Genomic DNA, 21,329 nt, shown 5'->3' with positions numbered 1-21,329 from the left:
ATGACGGTGATGAGGGACTTTGAAGATATGTGTTTGACTTGGACTGAGCTGAGCTGGTACAAATGATGAATGGGAAACTTGATGTTGGCCAATGTATGTGATGAGTTGAAGTAAAGAGAAGAGAAACGAAAGTCGGCGAGGATGAAGAAGAGCAAAACTGTCGTCATTCGGCAACTCCGTGTTGGAATGGAAGGTGCATTGAGTGGTGAGGCAGGTGCGGATGGATGGGCCAAGATTGCGAGTCGGGAAGGAGCAATTGCACCGTACCGCATGGCAGGAGCAGCTCAAAACTAATTCTGGTCTAAGATTTCAGTCAATACGGCAGTGACCGTGGTGTGAGATACCTCAACACAGCTAAGTCACGAACCAGTTTTCTAGCCCTTCAACTGGCGTCATGTGAGTGTCTTCCTGGTGGTAGCTCTATTCTTGAATACTTCATCATCCAACGCCAACGCTAATATGACAATCGCTAACATAAGGCAGCTGGTCTATGGCAGTCGTGAATCGTGATCATCGAGGTATGTACCTGTGAAGAAGCTCTTCTGCCATCCAGTGATATAACCTTGAGCATTCAGTGCGTACTGCCCATTAAGGTTGCCCAAATGCGCATCCCTGAATATCTTCCGCTTCTGCTCGGCAGCCCGGTCTTTCTGCTGATCCGTCCTGCGACGCTCTTCCGCCCACTTGACATCTTCTGACAATACCTGCTGCCACTTATCGCCATATTGCACTTGATACTCCTTCTTTGTGCTTTGATTGATCTGCTTTGTTAGCTTGACGATGGCTTTTCCCGCTGCGACCGCTGGCTCGAGGACGTCCTTGGCGGTAGTGTCCGTAACCTTGGCTTGCTTTGCCTTGGACATTGGACCACTGCCGTCACCATCGACCATCATATTGTCGTCATTGCCCCCACTTTCGTGCTTCCTCTTTCGTATAGCAAGCGCCTTCTGATATTGTTCAGAGTGCTCAAGAGGTCTTCCCTGCTCGTCTTCTGAAGAGCCTGATACAATATGCCGGGTGTCTAGTGGAGGTGTGGTGAAGAACAGAACACGACCTTGGTCGTCTCTTGGGAACTGCTCACGAACATTTTCAGGGATTGCTGCGTTAGCCGCGTCAGACAGAACATATGCTTCGGCTGTTCTCTGCGGTATGCTAGTTGTAGCTTGTTGGGCCTGATACTGAACAGCTTGAACATTATTCGATGTCGTGCGATGGTAAGCAGGAGTCGATGCGTTATATGATCCTGGATGCGCAGCTACTAGTGGTGTGGGTTGTGTTGCTTGCGGCTTATATTGATACTGCTGAGAAGACTGTTGTCCAATGTCTTGTGTCGGGTTTGTATATTGATTTGCACCAGTATAGCTGGTCTGTCGACTGTATTGTGCAGCATTGGTATTGAAAGACGTCTGTGGCGTCATCGACGGTGTAGGGCGCACAGGTTGTGCATGATGCTGGACATTTGAGCCATTCTGAGGATAAACAGGTACACGCATGTTCAAAGGCTGGCTCACGGACGGTGTTCTGGCTATCGGTGTTGGCGCAGGTTGAGGCGGTGGAGTAGGCTCGGGTGGAGGAGATTGCTAAACCGTTCATGTTAGCAAAACTCGAAAAGTGCACGCTGCAGGTGATAACGGATGCTAGATCTAACAACACAAATTTTCTCAGAAACAGGGCAGTGTCACTTACATTCTCTTCACGCGGACGTTTGTGTATACCACCCACCAATGGTGGCGCATTGGAGTGCTTCCATTCTGGTTGTGGCAGTTCATCTGTGGCTTTCATATCATCCTTCAGTCGACTTAGTAAAGGACTTGGAACCTTCTTAACTTTGCGAGGCGTCTCAAACAAGTCCATCTCATAGTCCTTATCCCTAACTTCGTCCGGCAAGCAGCTTGCCCAAGTCTTGATCTTGTTGAACTTCATTTTGTCCTCGTTGTAACGTGCTTCGCATACATAAACCTCGATATCAGCAGCAAGATTTCGAGGCCGACCTCGACTGTATCTTGTGTAGAACATCACGAAGCACTTGTTGAGGACTTCTTCTATCTTGTGATCACGGTATTGTCCTGTCTTTACCACTTCGTTTGGGAAGAAGTGCTTTTCGTATTGATGGACAGTCTGCTCGGGTCGGTAGTACCAGCATGCATTGATCCACTCTTCATCGTTCTCTGTCTTCCACGTCCGGTAAATCTGAGCGACTATGGGCTTTGTGATGTCGTTCGGGTTTTGGATATGGATCCAGTCGCCCACTTTCCACATGTCGCCTTTATAGATGATATGCGGCAGAGGTATCCGACCTTCAGCAGCCTGGAGGTATTCCGAGTCAGGTTTTGCTGTCTCCTCAGCTTCGGTCTTCCTTGCTTCTTCGAGCAGTTCTTGAGCCCAACGATGAATATCGCTGCCATCCTCATTGTAGTGCATAGCATTCTTGAACATCAGCTCAACGTCCTTCATGAACTCTTCGATCGAGGAATACTTCTTTCGCTTTGCTTTCCTCTTCAAGATGTCGAATGCGATCGGGTTCGTAATGACCTGATAGTAATCTGGCAATTCTGCTTTATCCGGTAGTCGTTCGAAGGGGGCTATCATGGCGAGGCCATTCGCCGCTTTCGGTTTCTTCAAGCTCTTCAAGATCCTATCAATCCGGTGCTCCATGGGTGTAGCGACTTTGGGAGGTCTTCCTCGTCGTTTCTGCTCGGCCTCGGCTGCTTTGTCCTCGTCATCATCATCCTCACCTTTCTTGCCAACAGCTTTGTTGCCCTTTCGACCTCGTTTCCGCCGCTTGTCGTCGTCTGAGTCGTCAGCTTCATCGTCCTCGTCTTCATCATCCTCTTCTTCTTCCGTCACAGGGTCGGGCTCTGGAGTTGAATATGGTATCTCGCCCAAATCTGGCCACTTGATCTCTTCTTCAGTAGCGAAGCCAGCTCCAACGAGCTTCTGCAGCTCCGCCTTGAATAACTCTTCGAGCTTGAGAACATCTCGGACAGGCTGTGAGTTCGGCCGGTTGAAGACTTGGGCGTTATGAACTACCAGAGCAAAATCATGGACGAACTCTGGAGTTCCCGTGTACTGCTTGCGCTGGATCTTGCCGCGTAGAGTACTGATCGCTGAAGGTTCTTTGATAATATCGTAATACTCTGGCAGGAGTCGCTTGTTCGGTAGGCGCTTGAAGAGTCCGGCAGGGAAGTATTCCCTGCAGAGTATTAGTCGCGAAGCTTGTGAGACGCTGCCCAGTTTCAAACTCACTCGTTGTTCTTAGTCTTGATCTTGAAGTTCAGCAGCACTTCTGTGACGGCTTTGTAGGCCTTGTACAGGGCATTGGAGACCTTGCCGTCGCCTGCATCGGCTGCAGCATCATCGTCCTCGCCCGGCGCATCATTATCGGATCCTTCGCCAGCATCTTCTTCCTTCTTCACTGGTTCGTCGACCTCGATTGACTGGACAGCATCGGGAACAGCAGCCGCATCTGCTTTCTTATCATCGTCCGCCATCATTGGCGCATCACTGGTCGAAGTGCCACTCCTACAGCGACCGAGTCGTCTTCGCGTTCTACGCGTGGTTCGTCCTCGTCGCGCCAGAACTCAATCTATGCTCGTAGGGAGCCACATACGGCGTAGCTCCAACGGCTATGCAAGGCACCAAATGACGCATGTTTAGTGGCAACCACCCTGAAACTCAAGCATTTCACCACTAAAATGGTGACCTAAGCATTCCACCTCTGGACACTTGGAGGCTACGGTAAGTACGGCTCAGTAGAATCGGAGGCAAGAACAGCTTGAGATGACGAGAATGTTCTTCTCAAGCAGAGTCGAGCGTATACCGAACGACGTCTTTCACCTCGTGACCGAGACTTCTATATCTGGATGACACTAACTTCGTTCTTCTAACTTCAATTAAGCTGCTCCATCGAGGAACTTGCTTGCTTCGTCAGCGATTGCAGCTAGGACGTTTACCGCCAAAGTCATCACAATCACATCAACGCCTCAACCACATCTACTCGTCCATTGTTCGTCAGCAAGAAAAGACATCGCATCTCCCGCCACCTAGAAAGGCTGCCTTCGCATAACCATTATGCCTTTGCGAGTGCGTATCCGAGGACCGTCTGGCCAGTCCACGGCTTCATTCGATGACAACGCCACAATTGAGACTCTTCGCGAGCAGATCGCTGAGTCGACATCCTTATCATCGTTTGACGTGAAGTGTGGCTACCCGCCAAAGCCGTTAGATCTCGAACAATACGAGCCAACAAAGCTTCTGACTGAGCTCGACATCAAGCTAAATGGCGAACAATTACTGGTCACTCGGGCCGAAGGGGCCACACCTAAGCAAGCAACCAGTGCAACGCCTACGCATCAAGCAAACGCTTCTCAGTCTCAGCAGTCATCAGCAAAAGCATCTCCGGCAGCAAGTCAGCCGTCAAAAGGCAAACAACAGGCATTAAAAGGAGCTTCCACAGAACCAGCTGCACCATTGTCCTTGACCAGGAAAGAGAACAAAGAAATGTCGGACCCTCCAGAAGTCTTCATTCCTGATATTGGCGGCACCTTGGTGCTGAGAATTATGCCAGATGATAATTCTTGCTTGTTCAGAGCCATATCAAGCGCTGTCATGTCAGACCTCGATGCGGTGACGGAGCTCCGATCAATAGTTGCAGAAACCATTCAAGCGGACCCTTACACATACAGCAAAGCTGTGCTCGATGACAAAGATCCCGACTCATACTGCCGCTGGATACGTTCCCAAGATAGTTGGGGCGGACAAGTCGAGCTGGTAATCTTGTCTCAACATTTCGGCGTCGAGATCTGCAGTATAGATGTACAGTCGTTGAGAGTCGACAGGTACAATGAAGGCGCCAACACGCGGTGCTTCGTCGTCTATTCAGGCATCCACTATGACACTATCGCTCTGTCGCTACCTGGAATGGCACCCGAGGACGATGTCAAACAATTCGAGGCGCCCATCAAGGATGAGGTGATGCCCAGAGCCGTCGACTTGTGCAAGAAACTACAAGAAAGGCACTATTTTACAGATACAGCAGGCTTCCAGATCAAATGCAATGATTGCGGAGCCAGGTTGGTTGGTGAACGAGGTGCGACGGAGCATGCTGCTTCGACTGGGCATTACAACTTTGGGGAGGCCGCTTAGACACAGACGCAAGAGTCCACTTCGACTTTCCTTGGTGAACCTTCTCACTTCAATTGGTGTACCTTCCAAAAGCACTACGATCTTTCTTCCACCTGAGATGCATCTACGCGGCCAATGTCCGCTAAAACATTTCCCTGCAGGAGAACGCCATCTCGTGAACCAACCAGCAGTTCGTTTTGTGTTGCAGGTCATTGCGGTCCTGAATTTCCCACCACATCTGCGGTCTGAACCTGGCCCACAAGTGGCCACGTTGATTGACACGTTACCCACAGGCCTCGGAAAGAAATTGCATGGCAGCTCGCCCTGAGGAATGTAGGCTCCCACGGACGTCCCAAACTCCGGAGACCCGTGCTATCATGTTTCTCATGGCTAATCATCTAGGGCCTTACTGTACATCCCATTCATTCGCTCGAAGCCTTCTGCTCAGGGTATTATTAGGAGTTACGACCCGCAGTCATCACATCTACCGCCGCCACCTTTTCACCTCACCTTACCAACCACATACCACTACACCAGCATCCATTACAGTACAGTACCAAGGGTGCTTAGTCAGCATCTAGCCCCCACATTTCGAACAGACTATCTCCAAGGCGTTCCACAGTCAAGTGGATCACGTTCATCGTACCTACGTCTGCTTGGCGCTTGTAACCGTGGAGATACCTCGGTCACTAGGTCCAAGCGGCCTCACAGTGAAAGATACAAAGGTACAGACGGATGCGAGTCTGTGGCAGGAGGATTGGTCTCATTAGGTCCCTAGACTCAACTTCAAGGATCGAGACCATTGCAGGACCCCGCTCGGCGGATTCAGGCCAGACGATTCGACCCGAATGTATTATGAAGTTAAAATTACGAGAGCGGTCCTCATCTCCAGCCCCGCAGCATTATGTGCTTTGGCAGCCGAGACTCATTGGTATTAAACCACGACCAGTTTCTGTCTGTGGCAGCATATCTCTAACGTACCTCAAAGCTTCTTGTGTAGCCTCAAGTAATCGATTTCCTTTGCCAAACCACTCTTAACATGGCTTACAAGCAATCGTGGCTGGACTTTGAAAAGGCTTCTGGCGGCCGAATCGCGTTGGCAGGCTCACCATTAGATATCAAGAAGCAATCGGAGGATCTGGCAGCAGCACTGCTACCTCAAGCGCCTAAGCCCTCCGGTAACGTCGAAGTCAAAGACGAGAAGGTCGATGGTATTCCATGTAAAGTCTATAAACCGAAAGGCGCTTCTGGTGCACTACCGATCGCCATATGGACACACGGCGGCGGCTACATGACTGGCGATGTCAACATGGATGACCTCATCTGCCAGGCTGTTTCAGAGCATACCAACTCGGTCGTGGTCAATATTGGCTACAGCTTGACCCCCGATTACAAGTGGCCAACTCAATTGGACGAGTGTCTCAAGGTCTACAAGTGGGCTCATGACAATGCCAGCTCGATTGGTGGAGATGCGAACAAGATGTACACAGCGGGCGGATCTGCTGGTGGTGCACTCGCTCTCCAGATCTGCAACGCTGTGCTGAAGAATGATTCACTCAAGAGCAGTATCAAAGGAGTTGCAGCTCAAACTCCCGTTACAGTGCACTATAGCCATGTTCCTGAAAAGTACAAATCGATGTACAAGGCTTATGACGAGAATGCCAAGGACGTACCGATCATCGACAAAGCGAGTATGGACACCTTTTTTGAACATCTCGGCGCAGATGCGAAAGATGCCTCCTGCTTTACTCTGCTCGATAGCGACAACCACAAGAACTTCCCACCAGTGTACTTCACTTCGTGCGAGTTCGATCCTCTCCGGGACGATGCCTACGTGATGGAAGCGGCCCTCAAGGACGCAGGGGTAGAGACCAAGCATGATCACTACAAGGGATTCCCTCACTTTTTCTGGATCATTCCTAGTATTCCTGAAGGTGCTGAATATATGGGTAACCTCATGCAAGGCATTGGTTGGCTTCAGTCGAAGATGTGATGGGGGATAGATCGAGGCTACTGTAGATAGCATAGACGAGGTCACATCTACTAGGTCTACCTGCATCTGCTCATGTGTCTCGCAGTATTTGACTTCAACAATCGTAGGTATGTACGTCGAATGCGATTAAGTAGAACACTGTGTATCTTCTTCTTGAAAGTGCAAAAGGGACCTAGACGACCCCGCGTCAACTATTTTATTTACTTTGAGACCACGTTTGGACATCTCAGACTCCTCTACCATGTCCACGAGTGCATCGGCCTTCCGCAATCACTCTTTATCCTACGAAGCGGACGCCCTTGGCGACAATGGCAGTTCTGCAAGACGAGGCAATGCGCTGTCGAACAAGCTGACGAGTGTTCTATCTTCATCCTATGCAGACTCAGAGATCCGAGATGCCCTACGTCTCTACGACTCCCGTTATGGACAAGATGAAGCAGACACCAACCATGACTTGAAATACCAGGCTCAAAAAGAAGTCATTGAAGCAAATGCGAGGATTGTTGACGACTTCTCCAAGGTTGCGAAGGTAAGCCCGTGATACATGGGCTACTGCGGCACATTGCTAACCTGATCAGCAACTCAATCGAGTCGGCACCTTGATAGCAACCCTGAACCAAACATGCGACGACATCCGCAAGCATGTCCTGGCTGCGAAGCAAGAGACGGCACCTATGCTCGAGGAAGCATCTGCACTCTTAGCCCAGAAGGAAGAGACCGAGAAGAAACAACAACTCCTCGATTCCTTCTGCAAGCACTTTCTGATCAGCGATGCGGACCTCACGACGCTTACGAGCTCAGCTGAGCCTGTAAATGAACGCTTCTTCGAGGTACTGGAAAGAGTCAAGCAGATACACAAAGATTGCGAGCTGCTGTTAGGCTACGAGAATCAGAGACTAGGGCTCGAGCTCATGGAGCAGACGACAAGGAACCTAAATGCTGGATACAAGAAGCTGTTCAATTCAACCCTACGAGAATTCAGAGGGCTGGACCTGGAAGACCCTCATATCAGTGGCTCCATTCGAAGATCATTGCGAGCACTTTCGGAACGACCAGCACTGTTCCAGAGTTGCCTCGACTCCTTCGCAGAGGCGAGGCAGTCGACAGTCTTTGATGCCTTCCAGAAGGCCTTGACCGACTCAACCATGGGTGCCGCACGGGCAATTGACTTCTCCACCCACGATCCGCTGCGATACATTGGAGACATGCTTGCCTGGGTACATTCAGCCACTGTCTCTGAGATGGAAGCGCTGGAAGGCCTCTTCATCTCAGATGCAGGTGAGATCTCGCGGGGTCTACACTCCGGAAAGACCGCAGATCCATTTTCGATGCCAACAGAAGAGGGAGAAGAGACCCCGTTTGACGGCCATGCAGCCCTCAACTCTCTGATCTCGAGAAACATGGCTTCAGTATCCCACACTCTCACTCAACGTATTTCAATCACGATCCGCAACCTCTCCGATCCAGTCGACATCTACAAAGCCTATAATGTCCTCTCTTTCTACCACGACATGTTCCTCAAGCTGATCCGACACTCCGCCAAATCCACACTCGAGTCCCTACAAGATAACACCATCCTCTCGACCCTCACAGACCTCCAATCTCAAACGTTCAAACACTTCGAAACCACAACTCTCGAAAGCATCCATTCAACCATCGACGATGCACCAAACACTGATCTCTCACCATCAGCCGCATTGTCCGAAACCCTCTCCCAGTTCACCAAGATTGCACAGACAAGAGGTCCGAATCTCGACACCACAGAATTTGCGAAGCTATACAACACACTAGTAAAGCCGCTGCTCGACTCCTGCAGCGCACTAGCCGAGGACTTGCAGCTTTCCAGTCCAGCAGCAGACGACTCACAACAAAAAGACTACGCCTCAGACGCACCCTCTCTGATCTACCGGCTTAACTACATGTCACTCGTTCGCGATACTCTCTCATCTCTAACCGCAGGCTCAAACTCAAACTCAATACAAGCAGCGCGCGAACCCCTCCAGCACGCACAGAACGAAATCGACGGGCTGAGAGACAACCTTACAGATCTACTAAGCACCGCATTCATCTCAACATCCGGCCTAGTCGACCTGCGCGACCTGCGCGACCTCCTCCCCAAAGACCCCGCTCAAAGCAGCGCAAATAGGACGAAGAAGCGCTTATTGCAAGCTACCTCTACATCTACAACATCCCCACAGCCAGAATCGCCTCTTGAAACCCTAGCCGCCAAACTTGACGCCTTCCTATCATCAGCTCTAATGGACGCCCAGGACAGTCTCTCAAAGCTCATCGATCGGACAATCGCAACATCAGTAATCCGATCCGCGGTAACCGCTTTCTGCGAGGAATTCGAGAAACTCGTTGATACACTCGAGGATATCGATGAGCGTGTGGAGAGGGAGGGACTTGCGAGAAGAATGGGGAGGGCTGGGGACGTCAATGGAGACACTGAAGGGAGCGAGGAGGAGGGTGATGGTGATGAAGGCGAAGAACAAGAAGACGCTCCCGGTCTTCGAGAGATATACCCAAGGACACTAGATGAAGTCGGTGCTTTGTTATCTTGAACGCAATTCAAGTCTATGCAAGGGTTCCCGAGCCAAAATCTATATCATCACATGTTGCGCGCGGCGTACTCTCACTGCTCTGAACCCATTAATACTATACACTCGTTCCCGCCCATGGCGTACTCAGTCAAGCATTCACCCTCTCATGACATCTCCTGTGAACCACCACGTGGCAATCGCGACAGCAAACTCAAGCGCGCTCACGAATGCAGCAAGCTCGACTTTCACATTCATAAATAAGGTACATCCAATGCGTCATGTTTTGTAAGGAAGGTACCTCTAATCCACTGCAAAACATAATGCAGGTACAATGGACCCGCTCTGCTTCCACTGAAGCACCGAACGACTGTAGTGACAACGAGGAAGTAACCACTCACCATGAGGGCTTGCGGGGGAAGAGCGATGGTGGTGGTGAAGAGGAAGGCACGATGGGTGACGAGGCTGGTGCGGCAGCGGTGTGAGCTAGGGAGGAGCGATGGTGTTGGTGAGGAAGGAGCGAAGCTGGCAAGAAGCAGTAGCAACCGTGCTGACAAGGGATGGGCAACCGTGGTGCCGAGGAAAGAACGATAGTGTGAGTTGAGAAGACGCGATGGTAAGAGTGGTGTGGTGATAAGGAAGGCGCGGTTATGACAGCATAGAGGGAAGGAAGGAAGGAAGGAAGGAAGAGACAATCGTGCTGATAAGGGAGGAGCAACCAACAGCCAGGATGGGAGGGAGGCCCGCTGCTGTCGTGGTGGGATCGGAAAGTTTCTGGGGTAATCTGCTCAAGGGTGGCATGGGCTTTCTTTGGGAAGGCACAGTCTCCTACAAAGGAATGCGTCCTTCCACGGCGCAGTATGTCGAGCGAAGCACGATGAGTCCAGCTGACAGCTGCCGGCCTGTTCTGCTTGGATTTAGCATGTGCGTGAGTGGGCGAGTCGGGTAGAATCTTGATAGGAGGGAATGTGAGAACACAGTGTGTGCTTGAACGTTTGCGTCGAGGACACGATAATCATGTCCGCATCTGACTACTTAGCCCTGGTCTCGCTCTCCTTCAGCACGCCCCTATCTCCTCCACCTCCTCTTCTCCATAGCCAAAGTGCCTCTGTAGCATATGCCTGCGCAGATACATGACCTTTATCTCTATTTGCCTCAGCCATTATCACCTCGACTACTCTTTCCCGCTCAATGCACGTCCACAGTCCTTCGCTCAGCTCGTGGCCCCGCGGGCCGAAATCGCCTCTACCTAGTCTGAACAGTATCCGTCCCATGACTTGATATGAGACGCTTCGCTGGCTGGCGAGAGTCGACCGGGCTAAGAGGGCAAGTTCGGGGACGCTGTAGCCTGCGCTGCTCGGGGCGTCGCCGTGGTGATGTAGACCTTTGCTGGTCGGGATATCGAGGGATTCGGATGGTGGAATGAGCATGCCGTTGAAGCCGAAGCGCAGTGCGGAGGGTGCGAAGCCTGTGCGATCGGGATTGTATGAAGATGCTTTTTGTTCTGTTTCTGTGGGATCTTGAAGCCAGGAGAGGGTGGAGGGGTCGTGCGGGAGGTCGGGGAAGTAGTGCTCTTTTAGGTCCGAAAGGAAAGACTCTGAGTTCGGGTCGAGAGGTTTGTAGTCTGATTTGTTGCGTGGTGGCGCCGGGAAGTGTGTCGTCGATGAGGGTGGTTGATGTGGTGTGAAACTGTCGTCGTCGTCCTCTCCCAATTCTTCTCCATTGCCTTCGTCCATTGCTTCTACCTCGTCCTCGACTTTGGCCTTTTTCGTGATATCGGATGATTCTGCGAAGTCGACTGACTTCTTCGACGGGTCTGCGGAGCGCCCTGCTTCGTGCTCGTCCCACTCCTTCTGCTGTTGCTCGTGTTCATCGTTCACATTCGCTCTTTGTAGAAATGCCTGAAGCTTGTTGGGTTTGAATTGAGCCATCAGCTCTGCTCTTGCCTGTTCTATCTCGTCCATTGACATCTGACTGATCTTAGACCTGTTTTCAGCGTCAATATCGGCTTGTTGCTTCGCCGAGGCGAGGTCAACGCCATGTTTCTTTGCAGCATGGTGTAAGATAGCCCGGTCAGATGGGCCTCGCTGCGGAGCTGCAAGGTCATTGTCTGTGTTAGTCTGTTTCTGCTGCTTGAACGCAGATTGGGGTCTTCTAGTTCGATGCTCTGGGAAGCCAGTCTTGGTAGATTTCAAGGTGGGAGCGGCTGGAACGCCAGACGACTCGCGCTCCTTGATTCCTTTGATGACATTGAGCGGCGATGGAGCAGGTTCATTCTCGTTGACATCGAATTGCCAGTTGTCTGATTCGAGATTGAGCTCGAAACGTTGCCCATGGACAGCCATTTTTGTAGAGTTATCCAGGAAGGCGCCACGGTTGGAAGGTGCACTGTTGAGCCTTGCACACACTTAAATCTGAAACTGCGGCCAAGCAAGGCTGCAGCAAGATCGACGAAGCTAGTGTTAGCGTTTGTCTATCCGATCTAGCCAATCATCATACCGGCCGGAATCCAAATCACTTGCAGCTTCAAGTTCGGTCATGAGCAGTATCACAATGATCTCTGCTAGAGCCTAACAGCTGTTCTGAGTCATATTGACATCCTGTTAGACGACCGACAACCAATTTGTGCGCTATAATGCACGCTGCCACCACAAGTCGACGTTGAGCATTACCAATACGGCAAGCTCAGCGGCGCATCGTGGCAGGTTGTCCCCGGGCCGTCTTTGAACGCCAGGCATCAACAGGCGCATCGGGATCCGCTAAGGTCGCATCTGACCCGACTTTTCAACACCAAATTTGACAACGAAAACGTGTCGTGCCTTCCACATTCCTTCGCCAATTATGCTAGCGCAAACAGCTTGAGGTCCACTATCTTTCGAGATGCGGGTGGTGTGCCTGTAACGCTTTGCATGGGAGCACAGACCTTGAGGCACTGGAGTTCACTTTCTTCCTTCTCACTTTCTGAGCTGGTCTCTTTGCACACTCTTGATCATGCTCTTTTGCCTGCCTCTGCGCCGATTCTTGCCCTGGCTTTCGCCTGCCGAAGCTGCGTCTCTGGTCTGGTGTCTCTTCCCTTTCTTTGCTTCGGTCGTCGCGTTTGTCCTTGTGCTCGCGGGCCTTGTTGCCCCAACTCGTCTTCGCGTGCCTCCTGCACTCGATCTTTCAGCGCTTGATTCCCACGCAAGCTCAGGCTCTTTGATGCAATTCTATTCCTGCCTTGTCCACCCTTTCCGTTTGGCTTTCCTTGACGCTTTACGTTTCTGCTTGCTCGGGTCACCCTTGAGTGGGTTCCGTTGTCGTGCTTCTGCTTTCGCTACGCAGTACAGTTATCTATCTCACTGTTCCCTTCCTGATTCTTTGTTCTTTTCTCTCTCCTCTTTCTCGTGTTTTTGCGTGTGCATCGCGCTCTTCAAGCGACAACCTCTGCACCTCGTTCCCAACACGTGTACTATCTTCCGTTCTTGACTCCTAACGATAATAATTCGCACCTCGCAGTTCGCTATACTCGTCGACCCTCGTCACGGTATACTTTGCCATCATTCAACGCCCTCTACCTCATCGTCGCCATCACGACATCATCGACTCCATCAACTAGAGAGATATCTTCATCGAATCAAAGCATTTGATACACTGAGCTATCGACATCGAACGTGAACAGTATCAACATTGAATGATAAAGCTCTGTCACATCGCATACCTTTTTGAGGAGGTGGTGGAGGAAGCGCAAAGCCAAACATGGAAGCCTTAGACAGGAGCTCTAGCAACGATCTGTCCAGTGCACCAAGCAGCGACATTGAAGGGCCATTCTTGACTCGCCCACTATCTGCACATTCAAACACCATCGTCGTCGCTCGAGAAGGTCTTGGTCCGTCCACGTCCTCGACTACTACAAATCTCAAATCTGGAGGTGCACAAGCATCAGCCACACGCCAAGATAATCCGTCAGTCAAGCAGACCAAGCCCCGAAAAAAGAAGGAAGTCGACCCCAACGCTCCACCTGCTGCAGTGAAAGAAAAGAAACCTCGCAAACCTCGCACTGCAGGCACGACCGCAAACCCTAAAAAGAAGCTCAAAACTGAGGATGGCAGTGCGAGCGCTGTGCCTCAACATCATTCAGCTCAAACAACAGATTTAAGTTCATCGAAGTTGGTGCAACCTGCATCATTCGTGTCGAGTACCAAGCCGTCTCTAAATGAAGCCGCCAAGACTTCCCAAAACGGGTTCTCGAACCATAATCCGGCGATGCATTCTCAATCACAGTCTCCAGGCATGTCACGATACCAACCCACTCCACAACCCCAAGTTGCCGCACCACGATCACGAAACATATTTGACCCCGTACGAGGAATCGAACGAGCTTCCGAGCAAACGCAGACTGTCAACTATCCTAATCTCAATGACACACCACCGCGTCCAACAGTGTACAGACCCAGCGCCTCTCCTGCTGTCTCGAGTATGCTAAACCATCCTGAGACTAAGGAGCCGACTCCGATGGCATTCCAGCCAGCGACCTTGTCTCCTCGCACAGAAAGGACGTTTTCTTTAAATGGTACAAAGTCGACGCCAATTGACCTTGAAGGTGCACCTACCTCTGGACCGAACCTTAAGCATTCTCCGCCTGCTGAGAAGGCAGCCATTGAAGTAGAAGCTAAGCCAAAACGGACCAAGGAACAGCCGCCGCCGATGCCTGCCGGATCTGGATTGCTGAGCTCTAGTTTCTTTGGTGGAGACTCATCGAGTGACAAACCCGAAAAAGCTGGCAAAGGCGTCAGCATCGTGCTCAATCTTGATCTCCGAAAAGGCGAGAGCAAGATTTTCAACTTTGCACGATTGGCAGAAGAAAAGTATGGTTTTGCTGCTGTTTACCCACGACAAGCAGCACAAAAAGAACGACTTGCAAAGGTTGCTGCGGCAGGTGCTGCCTTGGAGAGGTCTGCTTCGAATAGCAAACGAGGTGAAACTTCTCTCGGCGAGAGTGGTGACGAAGACCTTAGTGTCGACATTGACCGTGATTCTGACAACGACGGAGATGTCAACATGACTGGCGTCAATGGAACGAACGAAAACAGTGGCACGGATGGTCCGGCACGAAAGCAACGCCGGAAGCGCAGAGATGAGTACGATGCTGATGACCCATTCGTCGATGATAGCGAGATGTTGTGGGAAGCTCAAGCGGCAGCCAGCAAAGATGGATTTTTTGTCTTCATGGGTCCATTGGTGGCAGAAGCGGAGAAAGCTCCTGCTGACAAGACAGAAGGCACGTCGAAGAGAGGCGGACGAGGACGCGGTAGAGGTGGCGGTCCAGGCTCTAGGGGTGGTAGAGGTGGTGCGGCATCTGCAGCCGGGACAGAAGGATCGGGAAGGGGTAGTGGTGCTGGGACTAGAGGCGGCGGCGTCACACGCAAGCCTCGAATTACCAAAGCTGAACGGCAACAGAGAGAGCTAGAGAAGAAGCAGCGAGAAGAAGCAGGTTCAGCACTTGCTCTGAAGCCGCCGACAGCGCCGGCCTAGCATGCAGATGTTGCTGCCTTTCGGGACTATTTCGTCCGCACCAAACACGTGCGATTAATAGAGTAGTAGCCAAGCATCTGGCAGGCGTGGGAGTCAGGGCATACCTGCCGCTGGCTTGGATGAATCCGTTTATCCTTCATCCATGAGGTATTAGGAGTCCTTGGGTGGAAAGCCTCGTTGAGTCAGGCAGGTGCGAGAATTGCGCCTGCCCTTCGCCCTACTATGTCATACCAATTTCTCTGGAATTGAGTTTCTGCTTTGCTTCAATCCTCCACATTCACTTTGCACTCGTGTCAGTGGATTGCAGACGTTCTTCTGAAAGTACTGCGATCTTTCTTCAGGCCAAGTACTATGACAAAGTCGCATATACTTGGTGCGTATTTGACAGAACTTGGATGTCCCGGCGACTAGGAAACCGACATGGCATTTTCGAAAGGCCCATGGTGAGATCGACATGCCTGAAATGCATCACCTGAGCACCGACCGCAGCATACCAAAAACAAGGGACACGCCGTATTGGAGTTGTCCACTTCTCTCGTCTATGCACCCTGGACCCTTGACCGTGCACATTGCGGACTCGTCCCTTTCAGGTCTTTGGCCTATCGTAGCGGTCAACTACCAGTCAATGCGATAAGCTTCAGAGTCTACAACGGCAAGCCCATAATTTATTATGCACATTCTGACCAGTGGACTCATTCCCATCTGTTGTATGACGAGATTCATCGCTAGCTAAGCGAGTCCACTCGACGAAACGAGCCAACGGCAGTGCTGACCGAGCGTGCACCGCAGCGCTATGTAGAACGGCAGACTTGCCATTTTTGGTGTCAATTCACCCATCGCTGTCGCCGGCATTGGCATTGGCATGGCTGCTCGGCTTTGCTGCAACCTGACGAGCCCGACTGCGCTATACATACCGAGCGGCTCTTTGCTGCGTTGCATGCCGACAATGGCCCGGAACAGCACTACAAGCGACAGGTTATGCTGAGCTCAACGCTCGAAGGACAGCACCAGACGGCTGACTATACGAGAGATGTTGGACAGGTCTTCGTCTCTACCAGATCGCGAACCCGACTACACGAAACTGAGATCAGCTAAATCAACGGCTGTGCCTGTCCGCAGTCCATCATGAATGGAATGCCGAATATGTATGGCCAGACCTACCCGGGTCTGGAGCCACAGATGTCGATGGACGGATACCCGCAGGACATTCCCATGGAGGGGCTGGACAACAGCATGATGGCACATGGTTCTACGCAGACCCTCGACCAGATAATAAACCAGAACAATCAAGAATTGATGAGAAGGCGGCAAACTACACACCAGCCACAATTCCGGTCGAATTCTCATGGCGGCCACGACCAGAATCGTCGCGCGTCGATGCTCGAGTTCGGTACTTCTAATAACGGCGAATTGACAGACTTCGAATTCGACCCAGCTCCTCGTATCGCGCCAATGCCGAATCAATTCACGAACATTGGCGGAATGCCTCAGAAAGGTCTCGATCCCCGAAGAGTGCGCTCGCGCGAAGACCTATCGCTTGACACAAGATTCTCTCAGATGCCTAATTTCGAGAATGGCTCAATGAGTGCCTACCCAGCATCCATGCTACCAAATACGACCATGGGGATGGACGGAACGAACAGCTATCTACCACAGGATATGGGCATGGGGAACGATTATGATAACATGGCTGCGAACATGGGTGCCTCGAACATGAGCTCGGGTCAGGCGCAACAGGGCATGTACACTACATCGCCGATCGCAGCGAACTTTGCAATGCAGTATCCAGATATAGGTCACGACCCTGGCGGACCAAAGGCGGATCTGGTCAATAATAACATGATGCGCATGCATCAGGGCGTTACGTCCAACGCCTCGCCGCCTCAAAGGTTCTTGGGGAAGTCACAAAACCAGATACGGAGGAATCCCATGATGCCGAGTCCCTTGTCAATGTCCGCCCAAAACTCGATATCGAGCACTATGGCCTCGCCGGCGCAAATGGTGTCGACACCTACGGTTGCACAGAACCAACAGCCTCCATCGCGACGCACTTCAACCGATATGCAATCACAGTTTACCAACCAACCGTCTGACAAGATGCCGATGGACCCAAGTCGAATGGCACCTCAACCCGCTCCATCGAAGTGGGCGAATGCATATTCATCCACAGGGTTTGATATGCTCGCTATATTGATGCGCGTTGCAACTAGAAACAACCCGCAAATCAACATTGGGCCGGTGGACCTTTCTTGCGCCTTTGTGGTATGTGACTGCCAGAAGCACGATATGCCAATCGTGTATTGTTCGGATATGTTCGAGCGACTGACGGGCTATTCACGCCATGAGATTCTTGGTCGCAATTGCCGGTTCTTACAGGCGCCGGACGGGCAGGTACAATCTGGCATCAAACGCAAATATGTAGACGACAAGTCTGTGTTGTATCTGAAGAATCAGATCATTAAAAGAGCTGAAGCACAACTGTCATTGATCAATTATAGAAAAGGAGGACAACCTTTTATGAATCTATTGACTATGATTCCGATTACGTGGGACACAGAAGAATACAAATACTTTGTCGGCTTCCAGGTCGATTTGGTTGAACAGCCGAACTCAGTATCGGCGAAGAACCCTGATGGCACATACGAAATCAATTACAATAGAAGTGCTCTACCGGCATATCGCCTGCCAGCGCCGGATCCTAGTAGTGGACTCGAAAATATGGGTGGCCAAACAATACCTAGAGACGAAGTCTCCCAAGTGTTGGCAACTATTGGAAGTGGCGAGACTGACTTGTCACGGAGAATATGGGACAAGGTATTGCTTGAGAACACTGACGATGTGGTGCATGTGTTGTCGTTGAAAGGCCTCTTCCTCTACTTATCGCCTGGTTGCAAGTCAATGCTGGAATACGACCCATCAGAACTGGTAGGTACTGCATTATCAGCAGTATGCCATCCTTCGGATATCGTACCTGTGACTCGAGAGCTCAAGGATACGACGAACGGATCACCAGTCAATGTTGTTTACCGGATACGGCGGAAGAAAAGTGGCTATACCTGGTTCGAAGCTCACGGTTCACTGCATACTGAGCAAGGGAAGGGTAGAAAGTGCATCATACTAGTCGGAAGACAGAGGCCAGTGTTTGCACTTGCGCGCAACGAGATCACGTTAGCAGAAGGAGCAGGAGATGCCGAACTTTGGACGAAGATGTCCACGACCGGAATGTTCCTTTATGTGTCGTCAACTTCAAGGTCCATGCTTGACCGGATTCCTGATGATCTTATTGGAAGCAGTATGCAGATGCTTATGCGGCCCGAGTCACGCAAAGAATTTGGACGTGTCCTTGAGCTTGCACGGTTAGGCGAGAAATCGACGTTCAAGCATGACTTACAGAACCGTAGAGGTCAAGTATTGCAAGCGCAGACTACGGTGTATCCTGGAGATGCTAAGAAAGGACTCAAACCAACCTTCCTTCTTGGTCAGACACGCCTTCTGAAGATGACACGTGCCATGCTTTTGCACAACAAGAGCAACACGTCTATAGCTCGGTCTGATGCTTCGTTAGGTATGGGAACCCCCATGTCCAATCCTCAGTCGATCGCTCCGAACGAGCCTCAAAGGCAGACTTCCCAGCCAGTAGGCATGGCAGCATCATCGGGACAACAGGAGGCCTTCGTTGGCGGTTCTGGCATACTTACCATGGCAGGCTCCGGCGGCGTGCCCATTGGTTCACAGGACGAAGCTCTTGCGAGTGAAGAGAATATATTTGATGAGCTCAAAACCACCCGAAGTACAAGCTGGCAGTTTGAGCTAAGGCAAATGGAAAGGCAAAACAGGCTACTGGCTGAAGACCTGCAGACCTTACTTCAACGGAAGAAGAAACGGAAAAGGAGGAAAGGAATGACCAACCTTGAGAAGGATTGCGCTAATTGTCACACACGAGTAACGCCGGAGTGGCGAAGAGGTCCCAGCGGGCAGAGGGATTTGTGTAACAGTTGCGGGCTGCGATGGGCCAAGCAGGTAGGTCCAACTGTGAGTAATCTCATATGCCACACAATACTAACAACCATGCAGAATGGTCGTGTCTCCCCACGCAAGTCCGAGAAGTCCTCGACCTCCCCTGTGTACACAAGCACTGCACAACCACGATCGACGAGCAATCCTACTGGCGGCAGTAAAGAACCAAGCGCCGAGACAAAAATGACCTCCGAATCACCTGCAGATGAAGACAGCCATACACCAACCCAGCTTGGGCAGTCACAGATTAAACGTGAAAGAGAAGATGACAATGAGACGAGCAACATGCCCACTATATTGGAAGAGGGATCGGAACCTCAACCTAATGTCCTACCTACATGACAGTTCTAGAACAGGACTATCAACAACAGATTAACCTCTCCTTCCACGAGAGCCTGCGCAGGCATCACCATGAGGTTCTCGGACATGCCGGGGTCACATCACTATCACAACTCCGTGCCCCTGTTCACTCACCAGTATGGACAAGGGCAGGACGTACTCTGTGGCGCGATCATTGTCGCTGTGCAAGGAGAGATCTCGTGAGAACGAGTTCGAAGACGGACTAGTAGCCGTATCAGCAGATGAGAGTCCAGAGTCGATGCCAACTCTCTGCTGTCATACCACTGTGTCGCCATGACATCTGCCCTTCGGTATATCAGCTGGGTCTCTGCCACGGTATGCGCTCCAATCATGTTACACATGCTAGAGGTAAACAGTCACCAACCTCTGCACGGTACTCTGGCTGATTGCCCATGAGCGATGCATGAATTGGCTCACTACAATAGCTGCCTCGACGTGTTCGAGATTTGTCTGACTCGAATCCAACAACGTGTCTTACGCCGTCCTAGGGACAATATCAATCGCTCTCTTTATGAAGGTTCGAACACAGGTCTCATCCGGGAGCTCCCCGCGGACCTGCCGAACAAAGATGTTCGTCTCAAGGTCTGAATCGATACTGCCCTTCGATTCGCAGACCTTGCGCCCCGATACATTTCCACTCGCATCGACAGCGCAGAAAGTTCAAGAGATTCTGACGCGGTCGGGCACGATCACAGAAAGATGCTACGGATACCACCATCAGCACAACCCTCTTACCTCTGCTAGCGACAGCTGTCCCGACGTACCAAGCTGTGGCAACAACTAACCAAAGCACTTCCCCTCCATAGACGATGATCATGCCGTCCACCGCTACAGGGTTCGAAATCCCGACTACGATATCTCTAACTCCCACGTCGCAGACTGTCGAATTGAGTCGAATCGGGACACTGGCAATACACGACTGATGTGCGCACTGATCGCGCTCTCCTCCCTTCGGCTCAGTCACATAAGCTACAACGCGACACAACGTGAAGACCATAACCCCAGCCACTCACAATTGCCGTGGACAGTGTAAACCATTCTATACTGGTTCTTGACGAAATACCTGTAACGACATCTACTATGCTATGCTATGCTATGGCAAGATCTTAGATTAGTAATTTTCTACCATTTGTCAGTCTCAAATCAACGTGGCGTCTCCTTCAGCTCGACATTTTCTTATAGATAGCAAGCGACTTAGTTACTTAGGCATATTGCCTATTTATAATGTCCACCTGCAAGTTTGGCCGCTTCAAGATGATGCGTACCTGCCTCCTCTTACAGAAGTATCGTTCGCCATAGCGAACAATTCTTCTTGACATCGTATCGTAGTCCAGATACGCCGTGTGCAGAGCTCCGTCGTGTACTGCATACACATTACAGTTGAATAGCCAAGAGTCGTGGTACTGTGATCTAGGTTGCTCTTCCCAAATTCAACTCAAGATCGTGCATACATAGCAACGGCGTTTCCTCGATCATTTTATCTAGGCAGGCACGTACACACTCATCTTTGTCCGGCTATATTCGGTATCTGTCCGTGTACGTGTCTTCGTTCTTTCGTGAAGCAGTCAATGTAGCTAGCTTGTCTGTCAGGGGAACTCCGTCATATATATCAGAGCCTCCACACGTCAGTCCTCACCAATACAGTGTCACAGAAAACCTGGAAGGCACGATGGCCAGAGGCTGAACACCGAGGTTGACAACGCCACTAAGCCGCGAAAACATTGGATTCGTTGTTTGACGAGGAGTACTCCGTTCGTGGAAAGCTTTTTCCTACCAATAGCATA

General features: G+C 51.1%; 7 protein-coding genes across 7 annotated transcripts; 5 read left to right on the top strand and 2 right to left on the bottom strand.

Moving 5' to 3' along the window:
• Positions 1–488: 488 nt before the first annotated feature.
• Positions 489–3,491, bottom strand: PMZ80_005040 (uncharacterized protein; the record flags this gene model as incomplete). The annotated part of the gene is made up of 3 exons (XM_064873461.1): positions 489–1,580; positions 1,687–3,193; positions 3,247–3,491. 3 exons carry the CDS (start codon positions 3,489–3,491, stop codon positions 489–491), a joined length of 2,844 nt encoding a protein of 947 aa, XP_064730565.1.
• Positions 3,492–4,071: 580 nt separating this feature from the next.
• On the top strand, positions 4,072–5,145 carry OTU1 (ubiquitin-specific protease otu1; the record flags this gene model as incomplete). Its single annotated transcript, XM_064873460.1, has 1 exon — positions 4,072–5,145. The coding sequence occupies one exon, from the start codon at positions 4,072–4,074 to the stop codon at positions 5,143–5,145; it is 1,074 nt and encodes a 357-aa protein (XP_064730564.1).
• Positions 5,146–6,163: 1,018 nt separating this feature from the next.
• PMZ80_005038 (uncharacterized protein) lies at positions 6,164–7,117 on the top strand (the record flags this gene model as incomplete). The annotated part of the gene is made up of 1 exon (XM_064873459.1): positions 6,164–7,117. One exon carries the CDS (start codon positions 6,164–6,166, stop codon positions 7,115–7,117), a length of 954 nt encoding a protein of 317 aa, XP_064730563.1.
• Positions 7,118–7,358: 241 nt separating this feature from the next.
• COG6 (Golgi transport complex subunit 6) lies at positions 7,359–9,681 on the top strand (the record flags this gene model as incomplete). The annotated part of the gene is made up of 2 exons (XM_064873458.1): positions 7,359–7,646; positions 7,696–9,681. The coding sequence occupies 2 exons, from the start codon at positions 7,359–7,361 to the stop codon at positions 9,679–9,681; spliced, it is 2,274 nt and encodes a 757-aa protein (XP_064730562.1).
• A 1,007-nt stretch (positions 9,682–10,688) lies between these two features.
• On the bottom strand, positions 10,689–12,002 carry PMZ80_005036 (uncharacterized protein; the record flags this gene model as incomplete). Its single annotated transcript, XM_064873457.1, has 1 exon — positions 10,689–12,002. The coding sequence occupies one exon, from the start codon at positions 12,000–12,002 to the stop codon at positions 10,689–10,691; it is 1,314 nt and encodes a 437-aa protein (XP_064730561.1).
• A 1,390-nt stretch (positions 12,003–13,392) lies between these two features.
• Positions 13,393–15,168, top strand: HPC2 (HIR complex subunit; the record flags this gene model as incomplete). Its single annotated transcript, XM_064873456.1, has 1 exon — positions 13,393–15,168. The coding sequence occupies one exon, from the start codon at positions 13,393–13,395 to the stop codon at positions 15,166–15,168; it is 1,776 nt and encodes a 591-aa protein (XP_064730560.1).
• Positions 15,169–16,293: 1,125 nt separating this feature from the next.
• On the top strand, positions 16,294–19,527 carry PMZ80_005034 (uncharacterized protein; the record flags this gene model as incomplete). The annotated part of the gene is made up of 2 exons (XM_064873455.1): positions 16,294–19,188; positions 19,243–19,527. 2 exons carry the CDS (start codon positions 16,294–16,296, stop codon positions 19,525–19,527), a joined length of 3,180 nt encoding a protein of 1,059 aa, XP_064730559.1.
• Positions 19,528–21,329: the final 1,802 nt, after the last annotated feature.

This window comes from Knufia obscura, assembly GCF_036327395.1.
Source record: "Knufia obscura strain CCFEE 5817 isolate CBS 148926 chromosome Unknown scaffold_5, whole genome shotgun sequence".
Taxonomy (NCBI): Eukaryota; Fungi; Ascomycota; class Eurotiomycetes; order Chaetothyriales; family Trichomeriaceae; genus Knufia; species Knufia obscura.
Note: the sequence above shows the minus strand (reverse complement) of the source record. Positions and strands in the feature narration are given on the sequence as shown.